This window comes from Mytilinidion resinicola (genome assembly GCF_010093595.1).
Source record: "Mytilinidion resinicola strain CBS 304.34 unplaced genomic scaffold BDZ99scaffold_17, whole genome shotgun sequence".
Classification (NCBI taxonomy): Eukaryota; Fungi; Ascomycota; class Dothideomycetes; order Mytilinidiales; family Mytilinidiaceae; genus Mytilinidion; species Mytilinidion resinicola.
The window spans coordinates 1,168,825-1,194,452 of NW_022985453.1; the positions used below are offsets into that span (position 1 = coordinate 1,168,825).

At 51.3% G+C, this 25,628-nt stretch overlaps 12 protein-coding genes across 12 annotated transcripts; 8 read left to right on the forward strand and 4 right to left on the reverse strand.

The window, feature by feature from the left end:
• Nucleotides 1-397: 397 nt before the first annotated feature.
• Nucleotides 398-2,013, forward strand: BDZ99DRAFT_490499 (alkanesulfonate monooxygenase; the record flags this gene model as incomplete). Its single annotated transcript, XM_033723059.1, has 5 exons — nucleotides 398-491; nucleotides 549-747; nucleotides 802-1,152; nucleotides 1,233-1,630; nucleotides 1,706-2,013. 5 exons carry the CDS (start codon nucleotides 398-400, stop codon nucleotides 2,011-2,013), a joined length of 1,350 nt encoding a protein of 449 aa, XP_033573101.1.
• A 915-nt stretch (nucleotides 2,014-2,928) lies between these two features.
• BDZ99DRAFT_510987 (PTR2-domain-containing protein) lies at nucleotides 2,929-4,854 on the forward strand (the record flags this gene model as incomplete). Its single annotated transcript, XM_033724512.1, has 3 exons — nucleotides 2,929-3,187; nucleotides 3,235-3,669; nucleotides 3,723-4,854. 3 exons carry the CDS (start codon nucleotides 2,929-2,931, stop codon nucleotides 4,658-4,660), a joined length of 1,632 nt encoding a protein of 543 aa, XP_033573102.1. The 3' UTR covers nucleotides 4,661-4,854.
• Nucleotides 4,855-5,295: 441 nt separating this feature from the next.
• Nucleotides 5,296-5,700, forward strand: BDZ99DRAFT_524364 (uncharacterized protein; the record flags this gene model as incomplete). The annotated part of the gene is made up of 1 exon (XM_033725895.1): nucleotides 5,296-5,700. One exon carries the CDS (start codon nucleotides 5,296-5,298, stop codon nucleotides 5,698-5,700), a length of 405 nt encoding a protein of 134 aa, XP_033573103.1.
• A 425-nt stretch (nucleotides 5,701-6,125) lies between these two features.
• Nucleotides 6,126-8,109, reverse strand: BDZ99DRAFT_539668 (AMP-binding enzyme domain protein; the record flags this gene model as incomplete). The annotated part of the gene is made up of 2 exons (XM_033726679.1): nucleotides 6,126-7,664; nucleotides 7,804-8,109. The coding sequence occupies 2 exons, from the start codon at nucleotides 8,107-8,109 to the stop codon at nucleotides 6,165-6,167; spliced, it is 1,806 nt and encodes a 601-aa protein (XP_033573104.1). The 3' UTR covers nucleotides 6,126-6,164.
• A 654-nt stretch (nucleotides 8,110-8,763) lies between these two features.
• On the forward strand, nucleotides 8,764-10,643 carry BDZ99DRAFT_539676 (class II DAHP synthetase family protein). The gene is made up of 2 exons (XM_033726680.1): nucleotides 8,764-9,305; nucleotides 9,363-10,643. Exons 1-2 carry the CDS (start codon nucleotides 8,782-8,784, stop codon nucleotides 10,168-10,170), a joined length of 1,332 nt encoding a protein of 443 aa, XP_033573105.1. The 5' UTR covers nucleotides 8,764-8,781; the 3' UTR covers nucleotides 10,171-10,643.
• Nucleotides 10,219-14,646, reverse strand: BDZ99DRAFT_423608 (uncharacterized protein). The gene is made up of 8 exons (XM_033717036.1): nucleotides 14,018-14,646; nucleotides 12,998-13,968; nucleotides 12,146-12,946; nucleotides 11,888-12,096; nucleotides 11,616-11,830; nucleotides 11,146-11,565; nucleotides 10,665-11,088; nucleotides 10,219-10,609 (listed from the first exon to the last, which is right to left on the reverse strand). Exons 1-8 carry the CDS (start codon nucleotides 14,578-14,580, stop codon nucleotides 10,223-10,225), a joined length of 3,990 nt encoding a protein of 1,329 aa, XP_033573106.1. The 5' UTR covers nucleotides 14,581-14,646; the 3' UTR covers nucleotides 10,219-10,222.
• A 20-nt stretch (nucleotides 14,647-14,666) lies between these two features.
• BDZ99DRAFT_423609 (uncharacterized protein) lies at nucleotides 14,667-16,438 on the reverse strand. Its single transcript, XM_033717037.1, has 2 exons — nucleotides 16,395-16,438; nucleotides 14,667-16,328 (listed from the first exon to the last, which is right to left on the reverse strand). The coding sequence occupies exon 2, from the start codon at nucleotides 16,322-16,324 to the stop codon at nucleotides 14,975-14,977; it is 1,350 nt and encodes a 449-aa protein (XP_033573107.1). The 5' UTR covers nucleotides 16,325-16,328; nucleotides 16,395-16,438; the 3' UTR covers nucleotides 14,667-14,974.
• Nucleotides 16,439-16,576: 138 nt separating this feature from the next.
• BDZ99DRAFT_466411 (uncharacterized protein) lies at nucleotides 16,577-17,933 on the forward strand. The gene is made up of 2 exons (XM_033720764.1): nucleotides 16,577-16,967; nucleotides 17,020-17,933. Exons 1-2 carry the CDS (start codon nucleotides 16,751-16,753, stop codon nucleotides 17,715-17,717), a joined length of 915 nt encoding a protein of 304 aa, XP_033573108.1. The 5' UTR covers nucleotides 16,577-16,750; the 3' UTR covers nucleotides 17,718-17,933.
• A 603-nt stretch (nucleotides 17,934-18,536) lies between these two features.
• BDZ99DRAFT_395199 (putative lactonohydrolase) lies at nucleotides 18,537-19,976 on the forward strand (the record flags this gene model as incomplete). The annotated part of the gene is made up of 3 exons (XM_033715937.1): nucleotides 18,537-19,284; nucleotides 19,338-19,657; nucleotides 19,719-19,976. The coding sequence occupies 3 exons, from the start codon at nucleotides 18,537-18,539 to the stop codon at nucleotides 19,974-19,976; spliced, it is 1,326 nt and encodes a 441-aa protein (XP_033573109.1).
• Nucleotides 19,977-20,512: 536 nt separating this feature from the next.
• On the forward strand, nucleotides 20,513-21,801 carry BDZ99DRAFT_395153 (putative oxidoreductase; the record flags this gene model as incomplete). Its single annotated transcript, XM_033715935.1, has 3 exons — nucleotides 20,513-21,125; nucleotides 21,180-21,357; nucleotides 21,414-21,801. 3 exons carry the CDS (start codon nucleotides 20,513-20,515, stop codon nucleotides 21,799-21,801), a joined length of 1,179 nt encoding a protein of 392 aa, XP_033573110.1.
• Nucleotides 21,802-21,859: 58 nt separating this feature from the next.
• On the reverse strand, nucleotides 21,860-23,190 carry BDZ99DRAFT_395319 (uncharacterized protein; the record flags this gene model as incomplete). The annotated part of the gene is made up of 2 exons (XM_033715942.1): nucleotides 21,860-22,477; nucleotides 22,561-23,190. The coding sequence occupies 2 exons, from the start codon at nucleotides 23,188-23,190 to the stop codon at nucleotides 21,860-21,862; spliced, it is 1,248 nt and encodes a 415-aa protein (XP_033573111.1).
• Nucleotides 23,191-24,284: 1,094 nt separating this feature from the next.
• BDZ99DRAFT_466415 (uncharacterized protein) lies at nucleotides 24,285-25,324 on the forward strand. Its single transcript, XM_033720765.1, has one exon. The coding sequence runs from the start codon at nucleotides 24,590-24,592 to the stop codon at nucleotides 24,986-24,988; it is 399 nt and encodes a 132-aa protein (XP_033573112.1). The 5' UTR covers nucleotides 24,285-24,589; the 3' UTR covers nucleotides 24,989-25,324.
• Nucleotides 25,325-25,628: the final 304 nt, after the last annotated feature.

Genomic DNA, 25,628 nt, shown 5'->3' on the forward strand with positions numbered 1-25,628 from the left:
AAGACCCGTCCATGAATTTCTGTGAGCGATAGCCTCTTGTTTTCCTTAGACAAGCAGCTATTCGGGCCGTTCTTTTCACCAAAAATTTCGATACCTTCAGGTCTTATCAAGGTCTTATCATATTTCACCGGGAATAACAGCAGCTAAGCCCAGACTATCTCGGAAATACGGGAGAAAGCATGTCGTTTCGTAAGGGAGGTCCACAGTGGCGTGCTGTGCAATAGCATTTTCATAAGGCTGATCCGCAGTTGCGTGGTTGGCAATCAGAAACACGAGTCATGCACAGACAATACCATATTCGGACTTCGTATGGTATGTTTACATCTCCCACAGTATTCAAAGCAAGAAAAGATCGGCTCGAGCTAGGTCGTTAAACAGTTGGGTATTCCTTTTCACAATGGGAGACATCAACGGCTTCGGAGACCCGCAACCTCGGAAGAAATGGATCTTGAACGCTTTTTCTATGAGCAGCTCCGGCCACGTAGCTTCTGGTACATAATATACGCGCTCTTTACAGCATTCAGAGAACTGATAGCCTTAATTTTCAGGACTATGGAGACATCCACGCAATCGCACCCATGAATACAAGAACATTCAGTACTGGATCGACCTCGCCAAAATCCTCGATGGGAACTTCCACGGCCTCTTTCTCGCAGATATGCTAGGCGTTTATGATGTCTACAAAGTACCTGGGAATTTGAAGCCCGCGCTTCCCGGCGCTGCTCGGTTCCCGATATCAGATCCCTCGTGAGATCTCCCATTGCTTCCACTCGAGACAAATCTATGCTGATCATGACCAAGCCTTCCGATTGCCGCAATGGCAGCGGTGACGAAGTCACTCTCCTCCGGAATAACCGCGTCTACGACATATGAGAACCCGTTCCTCCTCGCCCGGCGGTACTCGACGCTCGACTATCTGACAAATGGCCGCGTTGCTTGGAATGTAGTAACTAGTTACCTTGAAAGTGCTGCGAAGAATCTAGGCCTAGAAACGCAAATTAGTCATGATGAACGCTATGCTATCGCTGAAGAATACATGGAAGTTGTGTACAAGCTCTTGGAGAGTTCTTGGCGAACTGATGCAGTAGTCCTTGACAAGGAGAAAAGGGAGTACACCGATCCTGACCGCGTCCGAAGAATAAATCACAAAGGGTAAGCATTCATCTATGGGCTCATAGCTTCCCCTGTCGTGCACCCTCATCGCACATGATCGTCCCGTTGACTCCTCCCAGCAAGTACTTCAGCGTTGCCGGCCCCCGCCTCATCGAGCCCTCCCGCCAACGCACCCCCTTCATCTTCCAAGCAGGCGCTAGCAAAGCTGGTAAATCTTTCGCCATCAAACATGCTAAAGCCATGTTCCTCCCCGGCATGGAAGTCGCGGCCGTCAAGAAGCAAGTCCAAGAAATCCGCGCCGAGGCGATCCAGCTCGGCCGCGACGCCAACTCTATCAAATTCATCCCCGGCATCCTCGTTATCGTGGATGAAACTGATGACCTTGCGCAGAAGAAGTATGAAGAGTATTTGAGCTACGCCAACCTAAAGGGTTCCCTTGCGCTTTTTGGTGGCTGGACCGGTACGGATCTCGGCAAACATGGCGATGATGAGGACTTTAAGTTCAGCGACAATGGCGGTATACGCTCTATTATCTCGTCCTAGTCCGCTACCGTCCCCGACGGCGAAAACATCAAGTAGACTAAGAAGCGAGTCGCTACTGAACTTGCGCTCGGAGAGCCTCAAGCAAAAGTGATTAAGAGCTCGAAGACTGTAGCGGATATCCTGGAGCGCTGGATTAAGGAGGCGGGTGTAGATGGGTTTAATCTCTCGTATGCGGTCAATCTGGGAGACTTTGAGGCCATTGTGAAGTGGTTGATTCCGGAGTTGAAGACAAGGGGTGTCTTTTGGGATCCGGTGAGGGCGGAGGGGATGTCGATGAGAGAGAATTACTTGGACGATGGGTTGGGACCGAGGTTGAGAGCAGATCATCCAGGGTCGAAGTTTAAGTGGGATAATTGAGAATTGAGGATTCTTGCTGTGAAATTTCTTCGGAATGGTAATAGTAAAGTGGTGCCAGCCTCTTCGGTACGTATCGTGAGCGTATCTCCCACATCGTGATCCACTCAATTTCACCGTCGGAAGGTCTCGTTCACTGCAATATTGGGTAGACTCTTTGGTCGTTCTCCGCAAATATCTTCGTATTATCGTAGTAGTAGCCATGCCATCGTGCTGAGCGCTTCCCGCCTATTTCTCGTCTTCTTGCTCAAGGGCTTTCTTCGACAGAGAATGTCTTTCTTTGTGGGCGTAAATTTGAAGCTGCAGCAATCTTGTCAGCGCGTACTCTGCACATCTCCGCAAGGTAGCAGTCGTTGGATTATACTGCTATTACGCGAAGATTTTTTGAGATTTCTACACGAAACATTCCTTTACTAAGCATCCTTCAAAGCGACAAGTCAAGCTTCAAAGCGACGTGAGAAGAGCTTCGGACCAAAAGGGACCTCCACAGCACGTGACCTTCGGAGAAGAATGGTCATTAGCGAGCCAGGGCCAACACAAACTCTACACGAACGTCGAAATTACCATAGCAAATACTCCGGGTGTCTTTGAACATTGGATGGAGTTCAAGCCCCGCATGACGCGAGTCGATGGTCCATGAGGTGATTGCTGTGCCACGCAGTCGGATATCATTCTTATACGTTTGTTTTGGCAGGTATTTTAGACGAGGGCGACGGTGAGACTGAAACTCGGCTAACTGTCTTCGAATCCTAAACATGGCTGCCGATACGAAGGTCCCTGCTACACGGTAAGCTACCTATGTCTTGCTCTTACCACGTGATCATCAGCTGACGGCTTGTTGCAAGGGGTACGACATCACATCTAGTCGGCGATGCAAAGGATGCCGACATTCATATTCTGAACCCTCTGGAATCGTCCATGTCTGTAGATGGAGATGAAGGGGCGCAGACCGTCGATGGTGACGAGCCTACCCTCTACGAGAAGCGCACCTTGCGCCGCGTTGGAGAGAAACTGCCTAAAGCTGCCTACATTGTCGCGGTTGTAGAGCTGTGCGAGCGCTTCTCCTACTATGGTGCCCAAGGTCTTTTCCAGAATTATATAACGAAGAAGAGTGGACTAGGAAAGGGGCGCACGACTGCTACTGCTCTGACCATCTTCTTCACTTTCTTCTCGTACTGTATGTTACCCGTCGTACGGAGGGATGGCGACGCTGACAAGTCAAAGTAACTCCGATCCTTGGTGCCATCTTAGCAGACCAGTACTTTGGTAGATACAAGACGATTCTTGGATTTGCTGTTGTGTATACGATCGGCTTGCTGATACTCTGGGTCACTGCACTCCCTGTGGCTCTTGAACACGGGGCTGGCTTCGGAGGATTCATCGCCGCCATCATCACCATCGCACTTGGAACGGGAGGGATCAAATCTAACGTCGCGCCGTTGATCGCCGACCAGTACCACCGAAAGACGATGGCAATCAAAACTCTTGCGAAGACCGGCGAGCGGGTGATTATCGACCCAGCTATCACATACCATCGAATCTATCTCGTGTACTACGGATGCATCGAACTTGGATCCCTGTCTATCATTGGAACCCCTTTCATGGAGAAGGACTACGGGCATTGGGCGCCGTTCCTTCTGACCTTTTGCATGTTTGTTGGTATGTTTCCCTTTTTCGTTTAGCGTTTTTCTCCATTGACTAAACTGGGACAGTGGGTATCACCATCCTCATCCTGGGCCGCCGATACTACACCGTCCGCCCCCCACAAGGGTCTATTATACAAACCGCTTTCAAAGCAGTCGGCCTCATGATCCTCGGCCGCTCTCTCGACGCCCCCAAACCCTCCGTCCGTGCCATTAAAGGGAAAACAACTCGAGTGCCCTGGGACGACCACTTTGTCGAGGAGCTCAAACGCACCCTTAACGCGTGCAAAGTCTTCGCCTTCTTCCCCATCATCTGGGTCTGCTTCACCCAAATGTCGTCCAATCTCGTTGCACAAGCCGGACAAATGGACGGACATGGACTGCCGAACGACTTCATGCAGAGTCTGGAGCGCATCGTGATTCTTCTTTTCTTGCCGCTGCTTGATCAAGTCATCATGCCCCTTCTGCGGAAGAGGAGGATCCTGTTTCGGCCAATTGCGCGGATCACGACCGGATTCTACTGCATTGGTCTTGGAGTCGCGTACGCAGCTATCGTACAGCATCTCATCTACAACGCGGGCCCTTGCTGGAAGCACCCACTGGCTTGCAAAGCCGCAAAAGCAGGAGGCCACAGCGCTGACCCGTTGCCGAATCATGTCCACATGGCCATCCAGACGCCGCTCTACGTATTCTTTGGCTTTGCGTCTATCTTCCTCAACGTTACTGGCCCTGAGTATGCGTACACCAAGTCGCCGCCGTCGCTCAAGAGCTTCATTCAGAGCCTGTATCTCCTGACCGTTGCGTTCGGAGCGGCGCTTGCCGAGGCATTGGTGTCTGTTAGTAGTGATCCGAAGATTATTTGGATGTATGTGGGAATTGCGGTTTCTGTCTTTGTTATCGGGACGGTGATGTATCTCTATTTGGGGTATTTGGATAGAGAGGAGGATAAGTGGAATGACTTGGATAGGCAGGAGGCGGTGATTACACGGGAGAAGAAGAGCGGTTGATAACGTGGGTGCTCATGGAACGGAGGAGGCACCGCCGTAACATTTGGGTAGGAAAACTCCTCCTTATTGAGGAGCTATGTCTTCGCCTTTCTCTATGGCTTTAACTATTTTCAGCCTCCCTTGGATGTGGCTTCCATCCTCTCTCTACGCACATATACAAGATTTCATTACCAAGGAAAGCAGAAATGACCGTCACTTCCCACATGTGACATGGCCGCGCCACATGGCCTAGAAAATGGGGATCCATAGAAACCTTGGAAGTTAGCATGGCCCTAGCGCAGTGTGGCTCACACACATCCATCACCGATCGCCAAGGTAACGAAGAGTTACTGCGAGGCTTTAGAGAGGCGAACCACTATATTTAACATCTTCAATGCTTCATCTTGGTATGCATTTGACAGTCACTAGGCTTCCCCAATCTCGGTGGCGAGTAGCTCCTAGTGAGGACGAACGACGTGACTAGTCGAGCCGAGCGAATTTGATGGCGTAATTCATTAGAATTGTGAATGAGCATTATCTAGGGGACCAGTAAATACACACCCCCTAGACTCTTGGCGCTTCACTGCCTTCCTATTGGCTCGGAGGGCCGCCCCGGAGCCTCCGATTCGCTCGCTTAACTTGCCCACTAATTCCGAATGCTCTCTCCAAATGCGGCCTTGATTACAATCAACTACATCCTCTTCCTCTCCCTCTACAATATAGCAGCGCATATAGCAGCGCCTACGGCTGCACCTGCAGCTAAGAAGCGTGGCCGGTCGCCTGGTGCAAAGGATAAGGTACCACGGAAAAAGGCACGAGCTCAGAGGCAAGATAGCGCTCAGCCTCAACCTCAAGTGGAACAAGAGGATGACCGTGCAGGCATCCTACAACAGATTGCAGCTCTACAAGCACGTCTAGGAGGCTCTCAGCGTCTAACAGGTGTCGCTGTAGGCATAGCGGAGTTATCAAGCCGACCGGAGAGCCGTAGGAACGTTCTGGGTCCTGCAGAGTATGACTATGAGGATGAGGCTGAGGCGTATGTGGATCAGCACGAAGAGTAGATGCAGGCGGCGATGGAAGAAGACCAGGCTCGATGCAAAGGAGCCGTAATAAGGTGAGGTTTTGACAGGTTTAGCATGCTGTTAGGCACGTAGGCACTTCTAGAATAGAATTCTATTCTATACTTATACATAGACTTAGACTACGTGAGCTTGTATGTGAGCTCGTACGTGAGCTTATACGTAAGCTCGTACGTGAGCTCATGCGTGAGGCTATGTAAAATGGGCATGGCTATACAGCCCCTCCATTTTGCAGCTCATCCTTTCCGATTTGTGCAGCCTTATATACAAGCTCACGTACGGCCTCACATATAGCATCACGTGCAGAGAGACGTAAGGGCGAATGCCCGGAGGAAGCTCCGCGCTGCTCCGAGCCAATAGGAAGGCAGTAAAGCGCCAAGAGTATATACCAAAAAAGGGGTGTGCGGCCACGGAAAAGGGGGTGTGTATTTACTGGTCTCCATTATCTAGTCTGCAATAACGCTGTCCCGTTTCTGCTGCACGACTACAGCTTTGGTGTTATTATCCCAATCGCTCGCAAATAAGCTCTTCTCCTCCTGGATCACAATTCTTCTCCTTTCGTCCCTTTTCATCTCTTTCAAAGCTCTCCGGTTTATCTTGAAGCCAGTAGTTGGGAACTGGTCAAGGAAATACAAGCCGCCAGCCAAACTCTTCAATCCCGTCAGCTTTCTCGCAACAGTCCTTTCAATGTCTTCTGCTAGCTCTCTTCCAGCCCTATTCTTGTACTGCTGTGCTGGAACTACAAAAGCTGTAGGTAGATGAGTTGCCGTGGCGTCGTTCCAAATACCAACCACAATCACACTCCGAACTGCCTCATGTTCGAACACCGCATTCTCCAGTTCCGATGCGCTGATACGGCTCCCATAACCTTCTCCAACCCGTAGTAACTCCTTTAGTCGGTCAATAATGTAAACATTGCAATCTTCATCGATGTACCCGTAATCACCCGTATGAAACCAGCCATCAGCATCAAAGTCGCGATTAGCCACTTCATTATCCTTGTAGCCATGAAACTTAGCCAATGAATTCCGCACCAAAATCTCACCGCGTTCATTAGGCCCCAAATCGACGCCCGTCTCAGTGGAAATAACGCGGCCTTGCATCCCATTCACCAGCGTGCCACTCGATCCCTGCCGTCGTGATTTTGGATCACTGGTCTGAATCGCAATGAGCATCGTCTCGCTAGTCCCCCATTCGAGCGTAAGCTCTACACCAGGGAACTTCTCACGCATGGCTTGGCGGAGATTGTCGGGGATCGTTGCACCCGCAGAGAGCAGCCATTTGATCGTCTTTACATCCTCTGGATTGAGCTCCGATTTTGCAAGCTTGGCTACAAGAGGCGGAAAGACGAGGATGAACGTGATAGAATGACGCCTGAGAACTGACACGGAGGTCTCGTCAAGCGGCTCTGGCATGATGACGACGGGGACCCCGAGGATAATGTTGAGCGACATGAAAAGCTTGGCATTGATGAAGAAGCCGAGGGAGGAGCTTGCGAGCCAGACGTCCGTGGAGGCATCGGTGTTTGGAGGTACAGTCCTGACTGTTCCCTCGAGAGTGGCGATGTAGTGGCTGTGCGAGGTCAAGACTGACTTCATGGCGCCAGTCGAGCCACTTGTGCGATTGATGAAGGCGTAGTGGCTCTCTGCTTCATGATGAGAGTTCAGCTCGAAGAAAGACTCAGCCGCGGATGAACTTGATAGTAGATCATCGAGGTTGGTCGTGTGCTGATCGGCTGCGTCGAGAGTCACGATCGGTACACATCCTGCCAGCACTGAAGCTGATTCAGAGAGGGAAAGAAGAGCGGCATCTGTGACTAGGAGCTTGGAGCGAGCCTGCTCGAGGCGAGAGGCGACGTCCTCTGCAGACATTCCCCGCTGATATGGAATGAGAGCGATGGTGGCGCCGGCCGCTAATGCTCCAAAGAGAGCTATCGGGTACTGGATCTGGATCGAGAATTAGCCTTCCCATTCAACCTGATTTCCATAAGGAGTGTTACGGAGAGGAGTAGCTGCAAGTAAATGGTGCCGAATTTCATGAGGAACCAAAAGTACAACATACCTTGTCTTTGGCATATATGGAGACTACATGGTTCGGTTTGATACCGAACTGATCTCGGATGGCCACGGCAAACCTGCGACTCTTTTCTTCCAATTGAGCCAGTGTCAACGTCTCGTCAGTGCCATTAACCCGATAGATGACACGATGCCAAGGATACGGGCGTCGGCCAGTATGGAAGACATAGTTGAATACGTCATTGGAAGGCAGAGGGGGCTTTTCAAGTTTGGAATCAAAAACAGTCGTCGATGTCGTTTTGAGTGCTTCTTTTGCTGAAGCTGGAGGGGATTTGCATAGCGGTGGCGCTCGCTGCGTTGAGGCAGACACACCCATCTTGAAAATTCAAAGAATAGTAACTCTGCGTATCATGGCAGTGATCGTAGGCGTACAACTCAGCAAATATATGCTGGAAGCCATGGCTGGACCCTGGCGGTACCTGTCTCTCCGAGAGCCTGTAAACTGAAGTTCGATTGCTGCTCGATCATGCTACTGGTGTGACGATCGGTCCCCCAGGCTGTTTCGACGCGTGTAGTCCAGTATCCGGTGTTTGAAACCTATTGTGGTTGGAGGCTGCACGAATATGGAAGGTAAATGATGCAAGAGGGTGCAGTGGGTCAGCGTGGGGGCGATAAGCCGTGCATCGGAGTTCTTTGGACCACGCCCCGCACCACTAGGATGCATTCCACAGAGCGCGCCATGCATATCCGAAGGATGAACTACGGAATGGCAGGCCTGTGGTGTATTCTCGCGAAGGCTTATCACACGGCTCGGACCGAGTTAGGGCCGTGACTATGTGACCAATGGTAGGAGTAATTCGGCTAGCGGAGTGAAGATCAGTGAACATGATGCAACACCTCCGACATCATCAAACTGTCCCAATTGGGAAATCATAGTAAATACCAGGGTACATCATATTCGCTGTGCACATGTCTAGCCATCTCACACTGCCTTCAGATTCAGATTTCAACCTTACGCGAAGTCTTCAACACTTCGACTCAATCAACCATGTCGGTACACAGCAAGGAGTGGAGCAGAGATTCGTGGAAGTCGATGCCAATTCATGAGCAGGGTATTGCATACCCAGACATGGCCCATCTCAATCACGTGCTTCAACGACTCGCCGAACTCCCTCCACTCGTCTCGCCCGCCTCCATTGAGAGTGCCCGCGAGCAGCATGCAGCAGCAGCTCGAGGCGAAGCGTTTCTTCTCGTCGGTGGAGACTGTGCAGAGAGCTTCGACGACATCAAAACGGACATCATCAGCCAGAAAGTGTCGCTTTTGGCCAACCAAGCCAACCATATTGAAGCAGTGACGGGACTCCCGGTTCACGTGACTGGCCGCATGGCAGGACAGTACTCGAAACCACGATCGCAGCTTATTGAAACGCTCGCAGATGGTCGTCGAGTCAGCGCTTTCCGTGGCCACAATATCAATGGGCCTGATATCGCTGATCGAGAGCCGGATCCGCAGAGGCTTTTGCCTGGGTACTGGCACTCGGTGGCGATCATGCATGTGCTATCCACAGCGGAGTAAGTTGAACGACTTTCGATGACAAAGAGAAAATGCTAACTGGTGGTGTCTAGGAGAAAAGTTCATACTGCCCACGAAGCTTTGCATTTGCCGATGGAAGCCGCCCTGACCAAAGATCGCTCCAACACTTCAGCGACTTTCCTTTGGGTTGGCGAGCGGACACGACAGCTCGATGGTGCCCATCTCGAGTATGTGCGTGGTCTACGTAACCCAATAGGGGTGAAGATTGGTCCTTCTACATCTCCCGCAGACCTTCTCAACACACTTGGGAGGCTTTGCTACGACCGAGAGGGAGAAGAAGGTCGCGTAACCATCATCACCCGCTTTGGAGCTGAGAAAGTGGGTGCAGTCCTTCCAGCACTCGTAGAAGCTGTAAGAGCATCACCTTTCCGTCCCGTGTGGATGTGTGATCCTTGCCATGGGAACGGCTTCACCAAGAGCGGGGTGAAGACGAGGAAAACGACGACTCTGTTGAGCGAGGTAGCCCAGACTATCCGTATTCTTGACCGCTTCGGTGCTCATCTTGGTGGTTTACATCTCGAGCAGACGGGTGAAGAAGTGACAGAGTGCGTTGGCCCAGAGAGCCTAGTTAGCGACGACCTGGGGAAGCATTATACTTCACTATGTGACCCGCGTCTATCTGGCACGCAGGCTATGTGGCTCGTGGAAAGGGTCGCAGAAATTGTTGTGGAAAGTAGAGATTCAAGGAACGAGTTAGAACAGGGGAATCACGGCATGTCTCTTTCACAAAATACTCTCATCTTCCACCAGATCTCCACTTTCTTCGTCTCGTGGATTCAAATGGCCAAAAGTTTGTGGAGAATTAGTATTGATAAGTGCTCATTCAAATCAAAGGGAGTTTAAGGTGGTAGAGGTCAGATATGAAAAGATTTGGATAGAAGCCGTGCAGCACTCGCTACAAGAAATAGAAAACTTTCCACTTCTTCACACTCCTGGCCCAAGTAAAGAAATAAAAGAAGCCAACATTTGCCGCCGTGAACAGCACGAAGACAGCCCAATAAGCCCAGATGTTGTTTGCCAGCATGCCACTATTCAGATTAAAGCCATCCAAGTATTGGTTGCCGTTGATGTACTGGCATACTTGGCACTCGTTGGTAGCTTCCGGGTTCGTCAGATTAGCTTGCGTAAGACGAGCCCACGCCCCAGCGTAATTGCCACAAGTCTGGCCGGGCGGTGGCGGAAACCTGAACAGGTCTTCGGAGTCGCAGAGTACGTGCTGGTTGGCATTGACCGCGATGATGAGGCCTCCAAAGAGGTAAGTCAAAGGGTTGAGATAATAGACCTAGGGAATTAAATTAGACTTTCTTTTATAGAGGATACAGCGGGGAATTACTGACCCAATATCTCCATGCGACTTGAATCTGTGCATATGGCACGACCACACCATTGAACCAATTGAAAGTCGTCACCAGGAAAACCAGCACCAGACCCGCAAACTTCAAATCAGGACTTGCGGCCGTAACTAAAAGTCCGAACGTCATCTCAAAGACCTCATAGGTCATGATCAAGATGAAGACGTAGATGGCTGACTCCCCAAATGGAAGCCCACTCAAGAAGTACCATAACAAGAAGTATACAGTTCCAGTGAGGACAATGGCCGGCAACTCGGCAAGGATTGATGAGGTGCATAATGCCACCCAGCCGTATGCTCGGGATGGTCCTTCGCGAACCTGCCATAAAAGACGATTCCCAAAGAACCGAGCGAGAATAGGGTTCACGATGGTGTTCACGAGAAAGATAAGTGCGAATGCCCCGAATGAACTGGAAACATTCAAATTAGTTCTCGTTGCGGAGGACTGAGATTTGGACCCTGCTCACCGACTCTGTAGGTCTACTGGGGAAGTGCCCAAGTTGAAGAACGTAAAGCCGATAAGAATGGCTTGAATAACGTGCACCCAGATCTTACTGTAGATATACGAAGGTTTACGCCACTGATTGAAAAGCATGCGCTTGGTGACGAGTATTACTTGAAGCAGTGTAGAAGTATTGAACGCGCGCATGGTATCGGTGTCGCCCCATACAGCACCCTCAGCTCTTATGTGGTCAATATCGGACTGTAATTGTTGCGAATGGGAAGACTTTCGCCATTTCTCAGACCAGTCACCGGCCAGAGTTCCCGACTTGCCGCCAATGCCAGCACCGATGGTATCAAGCACGAACTCTGCAGGATTCACATCCGGTGGAGCAACAGCTCCATGAACCTCAAAGTACGAAATGAGGTTTCTTATAGGTCCGAAGCTGTTTTGGTTAGCAGAGTTTCTGGTGAGGTTGCAGAGGAGTGTACTTACTAGATCTCTTCGCCATTTGATGACAGTGCAAGGACTTTGTCGAAGAGACGGAACAAGGAGGCAGAGGGTTGATGAACTGTGACGAGTACGGCTTGTCCATCTCTTGATAGTTGCTTGAGATAGTTGATGATACTTGCGGCTCCTTGAGAGTCGAGCCCAGATGTTGGTTCATCTGCAAAGAGAATCTTGGGCCTAGCTGCTAACTCGACTCCAATCTGAATTATATTCATGTCAGTTTCCTCAATAGAATGTAGTGTCTGAGAATGGCTTACTGTGATACGCTTCGAAAGTTCTACCCCAAGTCCCGACTCAATCACGGCATGCTGCAAATGTTTCAAGTCCAGAACTTCGAGCACATGATCCACATGCGCCAGCTTCTCTTGGTTAGAGTATATTGATGACTGTCGCAATAAGGCAGAGAACTCGAAAGCTTCACGAATGGTAGCAGATCCATCGTGCATGTCGGATTGCTGAGCAAAGCCTAGGACCAATATCAGCTTTGCGGTGGGTTTATGAGTACAGACACGTACCTGAGATCTTCTTAAAGTATTTCCCTAGAGGCTTGTTACCGAATTCGAGGTCCCCAGTAAGATTTCCCGCGCCATTCGTCAGGCTCAGATGCGTAAGGAGTGTTGTTTTACCAGCACCACTCGCGCCGCATAGGGCTATGAGATCTCCCGGTCGTACATAGCCCGAGACACTGTTGAGCAATGTCTTTTCGCCAAGATTGACAGTCAAGTTCTTCCACACCAAGCTTGGACCCGCAGTATATGTGTTACTAGCGGAGTCTGGAGCCTCTTTCTCTAGGGATAGAGCAACAACCGCAGCTGATTTCTCGACGTCTTTCTCCCGCATAGGAGTATCAACGGGATCTTTCTCTTTCCGGGTATAAACAACTGGTATTCCGCCTTGAGCGCTGAAGTGCATAATCTCACTTCCGAGGACCCCGACAAACATATACGCGACCGAGAATGCAATCAGGATTCCGACGTTACGCCACTTATGGGAGTAACTAAATCCGAATGACTCGACATATTGAAGGCCGGGCACGTTGACCTGCCCCGGTTGCGCCCCTCGAATCGGACACACTTGGTTGGCGGACTTCAGCTGCGATAGTTTGGGTATAAGTGAATTGGAACATGCAATATCCACAGTTCTGAAGTCGTTCGTAATGAGCGCTTCGTAAGTATATCTCGCAGGACTGATATAATGGATCCATGACCATATAGGCTCCATCTTGTTGATTGGGATGAGGAAACCGGCGAAGTATACCGTTGTGGTGGACGCGATACCTCCAAATCGAAAGCAATCCTCAATGCTGGGGACATAGTCTACCAAATGTTAGTATCTATTGGAGAAGACTATTGTGGAAAAGTACTTACATGCAAACATGCGAAGCAAGTTCGCAAAGTTCAGGGTCGAAAGCCAAAGGACCAGGTAGAAGTAGAAGAAATCGCCCGCCGTGTATTGCACAGAATGATGGGTGAGAAAGTAGAAAGCCACCATGAACCACGCATGCTGAATTCCAATAAGAGGTATATCAACGAGGATTCTCGCAATTGCTACTGCGCTTGCACGGTACATGTTCAGACTCGACTGACGTTCCAACACCGGCCGATTGGAGTGAGCGTCGAACAGTTCCGGATACTGCATCCATGCGTTCGCAATAATAGTGTAGAAAACTACTCCCTCTCGTGTGAAGGCGCCAACAGAGTCAGTCGAGATGTCAAAATACTCGCTGCCAACGATGAGGCAGAGAACCGTAGTGTTGATCCATTTCTGGTACTGGATCTTGCGTTTGCCATTAACGAGCTGAAATTCTCGACGTAGGCATTCGAAAACTTGGGCAGGGTATGACCGATTGATGGTGGAGCTCGCGACTAAGTTCGACTCCCCTTTCGTCTTTTCGAACTCTCTTATTTCTGACTGCAAACTGGCGAATGCGCTAGAGCGACGAAATGCCTCTGCTAGATCTTGAGGAGTTCGTATCTCCGCAGCCAGCGTTCCTCGACGGGAACGTCTTCGCAATGGGTCTGTCACTGCTGTGAGGCACTCAGACGTTGTTTGACCCTGCTCGTGGATATAACCAAGCTCTTCGAAATATGCCTTTGCCGCATTGATCGGACCAAAGAAGACTTCATGACCTTGGTCAAGCACAATGACCTTGTCGAATGTCTGATATATGCTCTCTCCGGCTTGGTAGAGAGTTGCGAGAGTTGTCTTCTGAGCGACATCGGTGAGAGTGCGCAATGCCTTTACAAAGTCTAAAGCAGTGGAAGAATCTAGTCCTTTGGTACTGTTGTCGAAACATTGGAGAGAAGATCCGGATGCAAGCACTTCGGCGATTGAAACGCTACTGACTGTCAGCGGGGAAATAACTAATGATGGACGTCTTTACTGACCGTTTGCGCTCCCCGCCGGATATTCCAGGAATTGAGCCCCCACCCACGGCAGTGTCCAGGACGCCATCTAGCCCAAACATGCTTGCAAGCGTTATGGCCAACGGTGGAACATCTCGGCCGTGCTTTGTCTTTGGTAGACTCATACGCAAAGCAAATTCGAGAGTTTGCCGAACGGTCAGTGAAGGGATGTGGTTGTCTTCTTCTGGTAGATAGATCGTCTCTCTACGGTGCTTCTCATAGAACTTGTTGTGCGGAATTCCAGCGAACTCAAGGTCTCCCTTCACAGCGAGGGTCGAGCGGTTCGCGGTAGTGCGGAGGAAAGTCGAGCAACCACTCCCGGGTCGCCCAAGCACCAGAAGCATTTCCCCAGATTGCACGATACCGCTGACATTGTGAAGAATACGTTTTTGCGCGACAGTCTTGGCGCCAAACAAAGAGGCCGGAAGGCGTTTTCGAAGCCATTGAGCTTGGTCGTATCCAAAGGTGTTGATAATGGCTCGCGGTAGGGTCTTCACCATAACGCGACCTAGATCAGGAGCTGCAACGGAGACTTCCTTCAACATCAAGGCAACACGCTTAGCAGCTGTAGTATCTTCAGACGCATCGAGACTTTGAAGCAATGTTTCCACGTCTTTGCTCAATGTACTGTCGCTCATAGTGCCGGTATTTACGAGTAAAATCAAGGCAAGAATGATAGATGCGTGTTGATGTATGCAAACGCTACATGTATTATTTTTGAAGAAATGAGATCATTAACAAGCTATCCCTAAAGAGAGGGATGCTCAGGCACGAGATTGACTTCAGGTGGAGCCCGGAATGGCTTTGATCACGTGACACATGGACGTTTCGTTCAACGACCAAAGTCCTCCGAATTATTAATTGCAGCCCCGCATCTGATCTGCACGCAAATTGACAGAGTGCAGGAACGGATACCATCCCATTTTTTGCAGTAGATCTCTAACCCTTTACGATGACAAAGCGACCTTTCTGAATGCTGGGAGTGTCGAATCCATCAGGAGCTCCATCCAAATACACGCTTCCAGGTTCCAGCTTTCCAATCAGTGCTAGTCGAACGACAGGATCGCTGGCATGAACCACGATAAGAACAGGTTTCGTCTGGGAGAGTGTGCCCTTCACTGACAGAATTTCTGATGCCTCGTGGAATCCACTGTCTTTCTTGCCAGTGAGCCATTTCTCGTCGCTTAAGTCAAAGTGACGTGCTTGATCCAAGCCTCGAAGGATACGCCCAATACCTACGGCAAAACTCTGGCCTTTCTCGAATGTCCCAATAAGTTTAAGTTGCTGTGATGCGCCAATTTCAAAGCTATCACGCCTCGTGCCTTCCGCAGTGATTGCAGTTTCGATTAGGCGGCTAGGAGCAGCCGACGAAGAAGCAAGAGACGAGGTATCAATAGTCTCCGATGAAGTCAAAAGATCGGACCCGAAATCGAATAGAACCGGCTCGTTTCCTGCTTCAACGAGTGCCGTAGGTATGTAGCGTAGTAGGCTCGAGCGCCCTTCTGAAAACAACGACTGCGGAAGGACGGTTCCTTTCTGATACTGGAACCCATATCCTCCACTAGGTAGGCTGGGGGCTGTGAAGACTTTTGCAACATCGACGAAATCAGCTCGATTTGCTGAACCGCCTCTAATCTTGAGGACGAAGTTTTCTCGGATCTCTTCTAAAGGTCGCGTTCCTCTGGCGCTTGTGTCTTGCAGATTCAACTGCACCTCTTCAAAGTTGGCGTATGGCAACAGCCCATCGCGTAGGCAAGTCATTTGGTGGAGCCACTCGTTATACAACATCATGAGGATCGGCGAACTTCTGGCGCTTCTCAAAAGTCGCCCGGCCGGAGGAATCCATTTGTGACCTTCACAAGGACTGTAAACGGTGAGATGCGGATCTCCTTGGACCTTGTGATTGACTTCGCTGGCGTAGCTGTAGAGAGCACCTCCAACTCGGAGAGCTTGCTTGGTGATTTCACACGGCTCGGCACTCTTCCAGTCTGAGAGGAGAAGCGTAGCTTCCCGACCTTCATGGGAAAGACTCGAGCGCAGGCCATCCATGAGAATAGAGCGCGTAGAAGGAGTCCCAGGTGGGTCGGGGCCGAGTTGGACGATTACCGATTCGAAGAGAACTGCGATTTCTCGCACGACATCTTTGGCAGTGTAGATTCCAGGACGAAAGTTCCAATTAGAAGACTGGTTGTACGGGGCTGGTCCAACCTGAACTTCGCAGCGCACGGGCTTAATCGCACGCCCCAAGAAGAGGCCTCCTAGACCTGGGGCCTGGTATGTAGCAGTCATGTTCCTGGAGATAGTCGTTAGGCCTCGCATCGGGGTCAGGCTCAGCGGTGGCCGGGTTGAGAGTACTCACTGGCCGTCCTGTAGAATGTGTTTCTTTGAGCAGTGATAGTGACGGATTTCAAAGCAAGGCTGGTGTGGTCGGTTATTCCGACCCTTGTACCATTTGTATAAGTTGAGTGGTGCGGCACAGCGCTCAATCCCACAAGTCAGGTGATCCACATAGTGGAAAATAGAGCGCCACTTGCGACTTCACCTCCTCCGAACTCCGACGTTCTGCTTGCAGTAGTCAAAGCACGCAAGAGAGGATAGCAGTGCCAGTCCAGAAGATACAGAAATACATTCAGCGCAGTTTGCAGACATTATACGATTCTTCGAAGCAAGTTTCTCTACCCCCCAGCTGCACCCCTGGTCATCTTGCTGAGCAATATGAGTGCGGCCCAAGTCAAACAGTCCTTCCAGTCAGGCGGGAAAGGGAATCCGTTCACAGGCACGGAAGGAATCTATCTTCTTCCTCATCACATCAAAGAAATCGAAAGGCTGAGGACCCAGCATAACCTCATTCTTTCAGCGACCGGGAACACTCTGATCACCGCACCGATCAAAGAACCCAAGCCTCGTGTGCTTGATTCGGGCGCAGCTGATGGTATGTTGCTCCGCCTCCGCTAAGCGACTGGGCCGAGCTAACTGAAAGCAAGGTACTTGGTTGCTCAATCTTCGAAGGCTATACCCGCAGCATGAATGGTCTCTTCATGGTGTCGATATTGGCTCTGCACTTTTTCCGCCAAAGAGCGGTCCCTACGAGTCTCTCGAGCTCCATGAACTCGATGCCAGAGCTCCAGTGCCGCCCAGTCTTGGATGGGAGGGCTCCTTTGACCTCATCCACCAGCGTCTTCTGATTTGGGGCTTCCAGAAGAAAGATTGGCCTGCCGTGTTGAAAAATCAACTTTCGCTCCTCAAGCCCGGAGGCTGGATCCAGTTGGTTGAGAGCCAATGGGTAGATCGTGATCACCCTTTCGACGCAGCTCAGTATCCCAATCTCGCGAAACAGACTACTCTCCAGAAATGGAGCACCGATGCATTTGGTATGGACATCTTCATTGCGTACAATTTGGAGGATCATCTGAGAGAGCTTGGATTCCAAAACGTCAGCAAACAGCAATTCGAGCTCGGCTACGGCGCAAAAGCAAAAGAGGAGAGTTGGAAAGTTCCATCCGCTGATTTGTGGGTAAACACATTCAGCAGCTTTGGAGAGCGATGGCCCGAAGGCGGGATCCCGGGAGTTGCGAAGACGAAAGAGGAGTTCTACCAATTCTTAGAAGACTTGAAGAAAGAGGTGTTGGAGGTCGGGTATGCGCCAAAAATAAGCTACATTATTGGACAGAAGCCGCTGTAGAATAGACTTGCCGTAGAGAAGCTCTCAAATGGACACCGAGGCCTTCGTCTCTAGACTGTCAACGAAGCCGGCTTTGCTACTCAACACGCTACGCGTCTGCACGCTTCGCGCGTCTTCACGCTTCGCGCGTCTTGCGTAATACACGGCAGGGATCTACTCACTCAGCTGGAATGTGAGATAATGCCAACAGTGTGCAGCTGCTACCACAACTTGCACGCATCGCAATCCACCTGCTTCGGCCGTGTGCAGTGAACGTTGAGTGCCGACAAGCTGACAAACGACTAACATCGATAACGACGATAGCGCCCCTCGCACGCGATGCAGACCCCGCCGTCGATCTTCTTCGGGAAGAAAGGGGTGGCGGGTCGGGAACAAGCGACCTTGCATGACCATCCATCTCCGAGAGGACATCACGTGACTCGCACGACCAAACGTCTCCGATGCAGACTCCACGGCCACTGACCCCGAGAAGATCATCAGATCCCCGCGAAAATCCCCTCAACACACCGAGATACAGTGGGGACAGCTGTTCGCATCTCGTATCAGCCTGGCCATGAGCATCGATTGCGTCAACTGTCACCGATTGTTCGACGCTGCGAGGCAGTCACCAACGTCACCATGCGAATCCGAAGGTTTGAGGAACTTGTGCAGTGGACGCTGATCCTCAATCACTGGTACAGCTGTTCCGATCCCTGGCAATGGACATGTAGCATAGCCGATAGCTCGTAGCTCGTGTAAACTTCCTACCGCAGCGGTCAACATCATTATCTCTCAACCTCAGCATCCTCAACATTCACAGCCCCCTCATCCACTGCAGCAATGTATATTCCATTCCAAGAAGCTCTTCTCGCATTCACTAAGCCCTCAGTACAAGCCGTGCTCGAGGCCGAAGCGCCGCTCTCCCTGACGCCGCCAGAGAGCTCCCTAGCCGAGAAATGTGGCCCCTCCACCGCCAAAATTGTTTGTATCAATGGCTACTCCGCCGTGATGCCCGGGAACTTCTACAGAGGACCGCCGCCCGCATCCATCAACCCGTTGGATCAGCCCTCGTACGCCCAAACCAAGATCCCCGCCGACGAATCATGGGGGTTGGTCGAAGACGCTGACTTCATCGTCTACGACAAAGAGCGAGGCCTGAAGATCTTGGGCGATAAACCCACTTCTGAGTTCGCTTTTGAAATTACACCCCTCTTCCATGATGCGACGGTCTACGATCCGTACACAAATGAGGTCTATTTCTCGCAACTTTCCGGAGGCGAGATCACGCAGAAAGTGATTGACTTGAATGGAGACGAGGGGCCGAAGTTGATTAGGAAAAAAGCTGATCCGCCGCTATACTCGCCTACGGGTGGGATATACCGCAATGGGCTGTTTTACTTCTGCGTTGGTGGCTCGAGCCATAGCGTTCCGGGGCCGGATGGAACGGTGGCGAGACCGGGGATTTACACACTCAATGCTACGAGCGGGGAGTCGAAAGTGCTGCTGAATAACTACTTTGGGTACTGGTTCAGCACGTGCAACGATATTGCTATGGATGGAGAGGGGAACATCTGGTTCACTGACGACGGTAATGCCTCTACGCAACAGCTCACCTGTTATCGAGAGCTAACTCCCCAAAAGACTACTCATTCGGTAATGGCGTCAGCGCACACCATCCCATTCTCGCGCCCGCCGTGTGGCGCTTCAGCCCCAAGACCGGCTCCGTCCGAATCGCAGACAGCCACCTGAAGCAGCCCAACGGTATTGCATTTTCGCCAGACTTCAAGACGCTATACGTCGCGGACTCAGGTGCGGAAACAGTACCAGACCATGAACCGGCCGTCGGACAGGTCATTTACAACCCCTACAACGTGACTGATCCCCATGTCGTATGGAAATTCGACGTTATCGATCATGGTAATGCACTGGGAAATGCCCGCCCGTGGCATGTGACGCACAAGGTTCGTAAATTGCGCCGCTTTGATTGCCACATAAGCACTACGTTTGCTAACTCGTCTGAAGTGGTTGCCCGACGGCCTCCGTGTCGCCGACAATGGCTACGTCCTCGTTGGTGTGGGAGACGGCATTGATATCCTGTCGCCAGAGGGTGATCTCCTAGTCAAGATTCAGACTAAGTTTGTTGCGGTTGGAAACACCTGGGCTGGGAAGGATAGCAAAGACATCTGGATCACTGGCGTCGGAGGTGTTCAAAAGGTGCATTTGAATTTGCCCGGCGGCAAGGTCAACGGCTGGCCGAAGGAGTTACTGAATTATGACTAAGGGATCTTTTAAAGATGGGCTTGGGACGACAGCATAGCTTGCGGCATATTTGGGGATGCTGAAAGAACAGAAAGCAAGGGGTGCACGTGATCTGCTAGCACAGAAGGCCGATCGACGGGAATGAGTTTGCTGGAAGATGAAATTGAAGTGGAACGTACTGCTAGAATTGAAGGACAGCTTGATAGCATCTCACGATACGCACGACTTCGGAATAATGCTAGCTGAAACACGTGATATCTCGTAATCCGAAAACAAAGACTTGAAACTCGGTGCTCCATGGATGAAATGACCAAACCTTGCCGCCTTCGCACGCGCTTCGATGAGGCACAGCACTTCGGACCAACATTGCACTATGTCATCATCGCGGAGGTCCTTCGATGCTGTGGTTAAGAGCTTGCGGCCAAGACAAACCAACGGTTCCATTACAAATCCATAGCTGATCTTCTGATCCCCCATAAATTGATCGTTCATCTATGGTCTTTGTACCGTATGTCAAGACTTAATTGAGACCTTGAATAGGCGAATTCGGACTCAACATGGCTCGTCCAGCTCCGCAAAAACCACTGCGTACCGCGCTCATCGGGCTCTCCGCTAGTGCCGTCACCTCGTGGGCGTCAACTGCGCACCTCCCCAATTTCCTTACGGCCACGGGAAGGTCTAAGTTCACAATCACCGCGCTCCTGAATTCTTCGACCGAGGCCGCACAAGAAGCAATCAAAACATACGACCTCTCCTTAGCGACGAAGCCGTATGGGAACCCAAGTGATTTAGCCAAGGATCCGGAGGTGGATTTCGTGGTTTGCAACACGCGCGTTGACAAGCATTACGAGACAACGCTTGCGAGCATCAAGGCAGGAAAGGATGCCTACATCGAGTGGCCGATTGGATCAGACATTGCGCAAGCCCGGGAGCTTGTGGTGGCGTCACAAGAGTCGAATGCGAGGGTTGCAGTTGGGCTGCAAGGAAGGTGGGCACCGCCTGTATTGAAGCTGAAAGAAATAGTAGAGCAAGCGGGGCTAGGAAAGATTCTAAGTAGTGAAGTGAGAGCATACGGAGGAACAAATCATCGAGGCGTGTTGCCAGTGGGATTGAAATACTTCGCGGAGAGGAAGGTTGGCGGGAACCCTATCACGATCGGGTTCGGTCATGGTGAGTAAACAAGACCGGCGGATGTGTTCTATTATTGCGCATATTTACTCGCAGCAGTGATCGACTTCGTACAATTTGTGGTCGGAGAGCTCATCCCAGGCACCGTGCATACACGCTTTGAGCTTCAACGCCCCGAAATACGAATTCGAGACCCTAAAAGTGGAAGGATCATCGAGACAGTTCGCTCGGATGTGCCTGACCTTCTCTCCTTAGATGGTTTGTGGCCTACTGCGTTCATGAAGCCGCACAATGGAGCCGTCGCTAACGAACTACTTCAGGCCGCCTCAGATCTGAGTACACAGCTGATAATGCGACGCTACTCTTCCAGTTCCGTCGAGGCCAGCCATTCCCGGGCACTCCGTCGCTCGAGTGGCGCATCAACTTCGAAGACGGCGAAGTTCGGCTTGTCTCGCCCTCGGGCATCTCCCTGCAAGCAGCTGCATACGATGAGCCGGTGACCATCCAGCTCCACCACTTCGATACGGAGAAAGTCGAGAACATTGAATGGGATTGGAACAGTTTGCAAAAAGAAGTGCCAATCAGAGCGAGGACTGTGTTGAGTTGCTTGTACGCGTTTGCTGATGGGGTGCGGGAAGGATACGGTTGGGTTGGAATCGAGGATGCGGCGAGGCGGGCAGAGCAAATTGAGGGCTGGTTGAAAGAGGGTGGTTGGTAGAAGGCACCTTGACCGTCACCTCCGTAGTCTTGCTCCCTTTAATGACCGTAGCGAAGAATCAAAGATATTTTACCTTGATCTGTGCCACGCTTACTGTCAACTTTGTGATCTCTGAGAGTTGCTCGAAATAGTTGAGAGCGTCGTCGCGCTCCAGACTAATTCCACTCATTAGAGTGTCTCTTCCGTCAGCTTGCGCATTGAGCTGCTTAACTGCATCACTTAGACACCTTTGTTCGCCGGTTCCAAGCCCTTTCCTAGCCTCTTCCCACTCTGCTTGGGTACTTGCCTTCCACAAACTCTCGTGACATGGCAAGAGTAGTCGGTCGGAGATATGATCGTAGAAAAGTGGCTCAAAGTAGACTGGATCTAGTATTTTAGTTGCGCCGAGAAGCTGATGGATGATCATTAGCAAGAAGAGAACACGCCGAAGTGATTCGTGAATAGTCCACGTCGCCCAAGGCATATTGCTGGCAGTAGGCGAATCAAAGAACTGCGGAGCATCTCTTTCGAGCTGTTTGGTGATGCGGCGAGTCATTCGGATCAAGTATTCTTGATGTAAGACAGCAGGCGAGAGTTTCGAGTCGTATCGATTTTCGGACAGAAGTCCTTCGATTTGGTAGATGCACATGGCATGAAGAGCTGCAGTGATCTCCTCATATTTGCCGCACATGGATGGCTTCAAGTTGTCAGTACGATACTCCAGTAGACTGCTCTCATGTGGCCTTGAGCATTGATTGGAGGTCTCTGCTTCTCACTCACCAAGTCTTTGAGCAATTTTTCTCTCTGGTCACAGAATATGTTGCAAACGAAGGGGAGCCCCGACTGTTCCGCATGCATCTTCATTCCAACACACGCAAGAGCAACCGCGATGGGCTCTGGCATTCCTCTAGGCGAATCTCGATTGAGTCTAGGGTGGACAAAAGGTGATTGGAAGGTATCCACCAGCATCCGAGTGGGATACTCGGTAATCATCTTGATTGCATCCTCAACGCTGATGGTGCCCGGAGGTAGCGGCTTGTGAGAGCTTAGCGCGGCTCTCGCAACTTCGGATAGGCTATCGGAGTGCTTTGTTATCGACTTGGAGCGATACCCAATAGAAAGTGGGCCGGAGAGACTACTGGACGGCCTTGGGTTCGGCGGGGGAGAAGAATGCGGAGATAATGGCGCAGGCGATGAGTGGTTACTCGACTCAGAGTTAGCAGACGATGAGTGCCTTGAGTGGAATATGGCATTGGCGGTAGGAGAGTGGTTATGAGAGTACTGGGGCGAGTCTTGCTGAACATGATGACTTTCCGAATTCGAAAGATTTGTACTGATCGATGCAGTCCGAGGAATCTCGCTGGTGTGGCCATCATGCAGCTGGATGTCTGCTGGGAGCGGGGCCGGCATGAAGGACCAATTTTGTTCCACGGAAGTTGCGTCCTCATAGGAGAAAGGAATTTCCATGTGAGGTCGAGAATGGAAAGGGTGGTGCCATAAGTTTGCGGCGCCCTGACTCCATATATCTGACATCCTCTCCAACGGCATGTGATTCCCGTTCGGCATATGTTGGTGCACTCGGAAGGCGTAGTCCGTATCGGGAATAGGATCCATCAATTCAAGGAAGAGGCTGTCAATGCCTTCGGCCGACATGGTATTTGGCTCGGAGACGGCAGTCTGGACGTCTGGCTCAGCACGACTGGGTGGTGGTATTCGCACCGCGGGCTGGGGATCTAGTTTGTACTCGCACTGGATAGAGCGAGTAATACAGCGGTCACCTATGAGCTCGAATCAGCATCGCCATAATCAAGTCGCCACGGAAAGAGGACATGGGATAGGAATCATGGCTAAGCTAGTTCGGCGAAGCTTGCCAACACAGGGCTCAACCGGGCCATTGCAAGAATGCACATGGAAAGACAACATACAGGCTGGCTTGACGTGGTCGCACTTGACCTTGGAAGCAATGCAGCTTTCACAAGCTCGCTTTTTGGTGGGCCTCTGCTTTCCGATGGATTTCTCACAGCGGCGTCGATGGCGGTCTCTCAGGTCCCCTAGCAGACATTAGTCACTGAAGGGATCGAGTCGTGGAAACAGAACTCACTCCTAGTAAACTGCTTCGAGCAAATGGGGCACAGATGCGGATGCTGCGCGGGGTCCTCCATGGCTGACAGCTACACAGCAGCCTGGAGAGGGCCAAGAAGGAGCATTTTAAGAGCTAGCTGTCGTGGAAGCGGGTCGCCACGAACACGGGAGCACACGCGGCGGGGCCCATCAAGTACCCAGGAACACCGGGGCCGTGCTGTCAGCGCCAGGGCCACGCGGGATGGGAGCGAGCGTGTATGGAGGACGGGGGGCTTTTGCCATTCGCGCGCGGATGGTGTCATGCAGATGCGATAAGTGGCTGCAACAAGACGTTGAAGCTGACAAGAGAAAACCCTACGCGACACGAGGCCGATCCTCGGTCCCGGGTGCCGAGTGGCTTGGGAGTAGCGCTTAGAATATGCAGCTCATAATAATGAAACGCTCCTAGACCACGCTACGAAGTACCTTTGCATCTTTGAATGGCACCTAGCTCAAGTTTTCTTGCTATCGCCACGCCGGTACACATCGCGGAGCCCATCCTAACCATCGTTATCGGCTTTACCTTCCATCTCGCATCGTCTAAGATCCTCTATACCTTCCACGGGGCGCAGCAGTCGACATCGTGGTGTAGAATGCCGCCGCACGACCAAGTTCGCAATGGCATTCACGATCGAAACCTCGACGACCCTCCCTGTGGGCGACGTTAGCGACTTAACCAAACACAACCATGGGGACTAACAGAGACCGAGCGGCAAAGCCGTCCAAAGGCTATCCAATGCCGTTGGTCTTCAACGCCTTCATGCGCGGCGTGCTCAACTTCACGGGCATCGACCGTGCTGTCGAGATCTATGAATTGATGAAAGACTACTGCTGGGCCATGGACTCAAAGGCCTCGTGCGATTTCTCGAAGCCGCTGACCGTTAAGGCCCGCGATTGGGCAAACGGCAACTTCATTTGGAAGGAGTTCAGGGCGCTGCGCACGAAGATTTATGGGAAGGTTTGGATCGGTTCCTCTGGTCGGGCGCTCTTCGTGAACACATGCCGCAAGAAGGAGCATTACAAGGCCTATGAGACGACTTCTAAAGAAGTTTTGTATACAAGAATGGTGTCAACGCCCACCGCTTGAACCAAGAAATCGCCAAGCTTCCTCCCGTGTTCAGACAGCCCGGTGAGCAATCTTATATTAAGGCCCTACGCAATGTGGGAGGTGCGCAGAATCAATTCGATGACGTTGAAGATGAGTCCTTGGAACGGCTAGTGGACGAGGTATGCGCGTATATGATGCCGGAGGACTCTGGACGTAGCTGTGGACAGTAATGTTAGCAGACAATTCCCTCTGCGATTGAGTCGCGTCCGAGTCCGCCTCCAGTCGACCCCGCTTTGGGTTCTCGAAGTATGATAACGTACTCCACAAGCGAGCGGCCCACCCAAGCGAGTGGCCCACCTCACAAGCAAATCGCAACATTAAATGCAAATTGCTCCACAACGCCAATAGATATTAACTTAATACGACCTGCAGTCTAATCTACAACAATTTCCTTATCTTTTTGACACGTACGAGAGTTATGTCCTGTCTCGCCGCAGCGCCTGCAGCGCGCCTGCTGCCGTGCACTTCCACCCGGGTGCCTCCTATTTTGACGCATTTCCCCCTCAATTTGTTCATTGGCTTCCTTTTAAGCGATTATATTAGAGCCCTGTGCCTTTGTTAGGACTCCTTGCCTCTGAATTCGCTTTCTTTTGCGCTTTCTACGCTTTGTGGCGGCCTT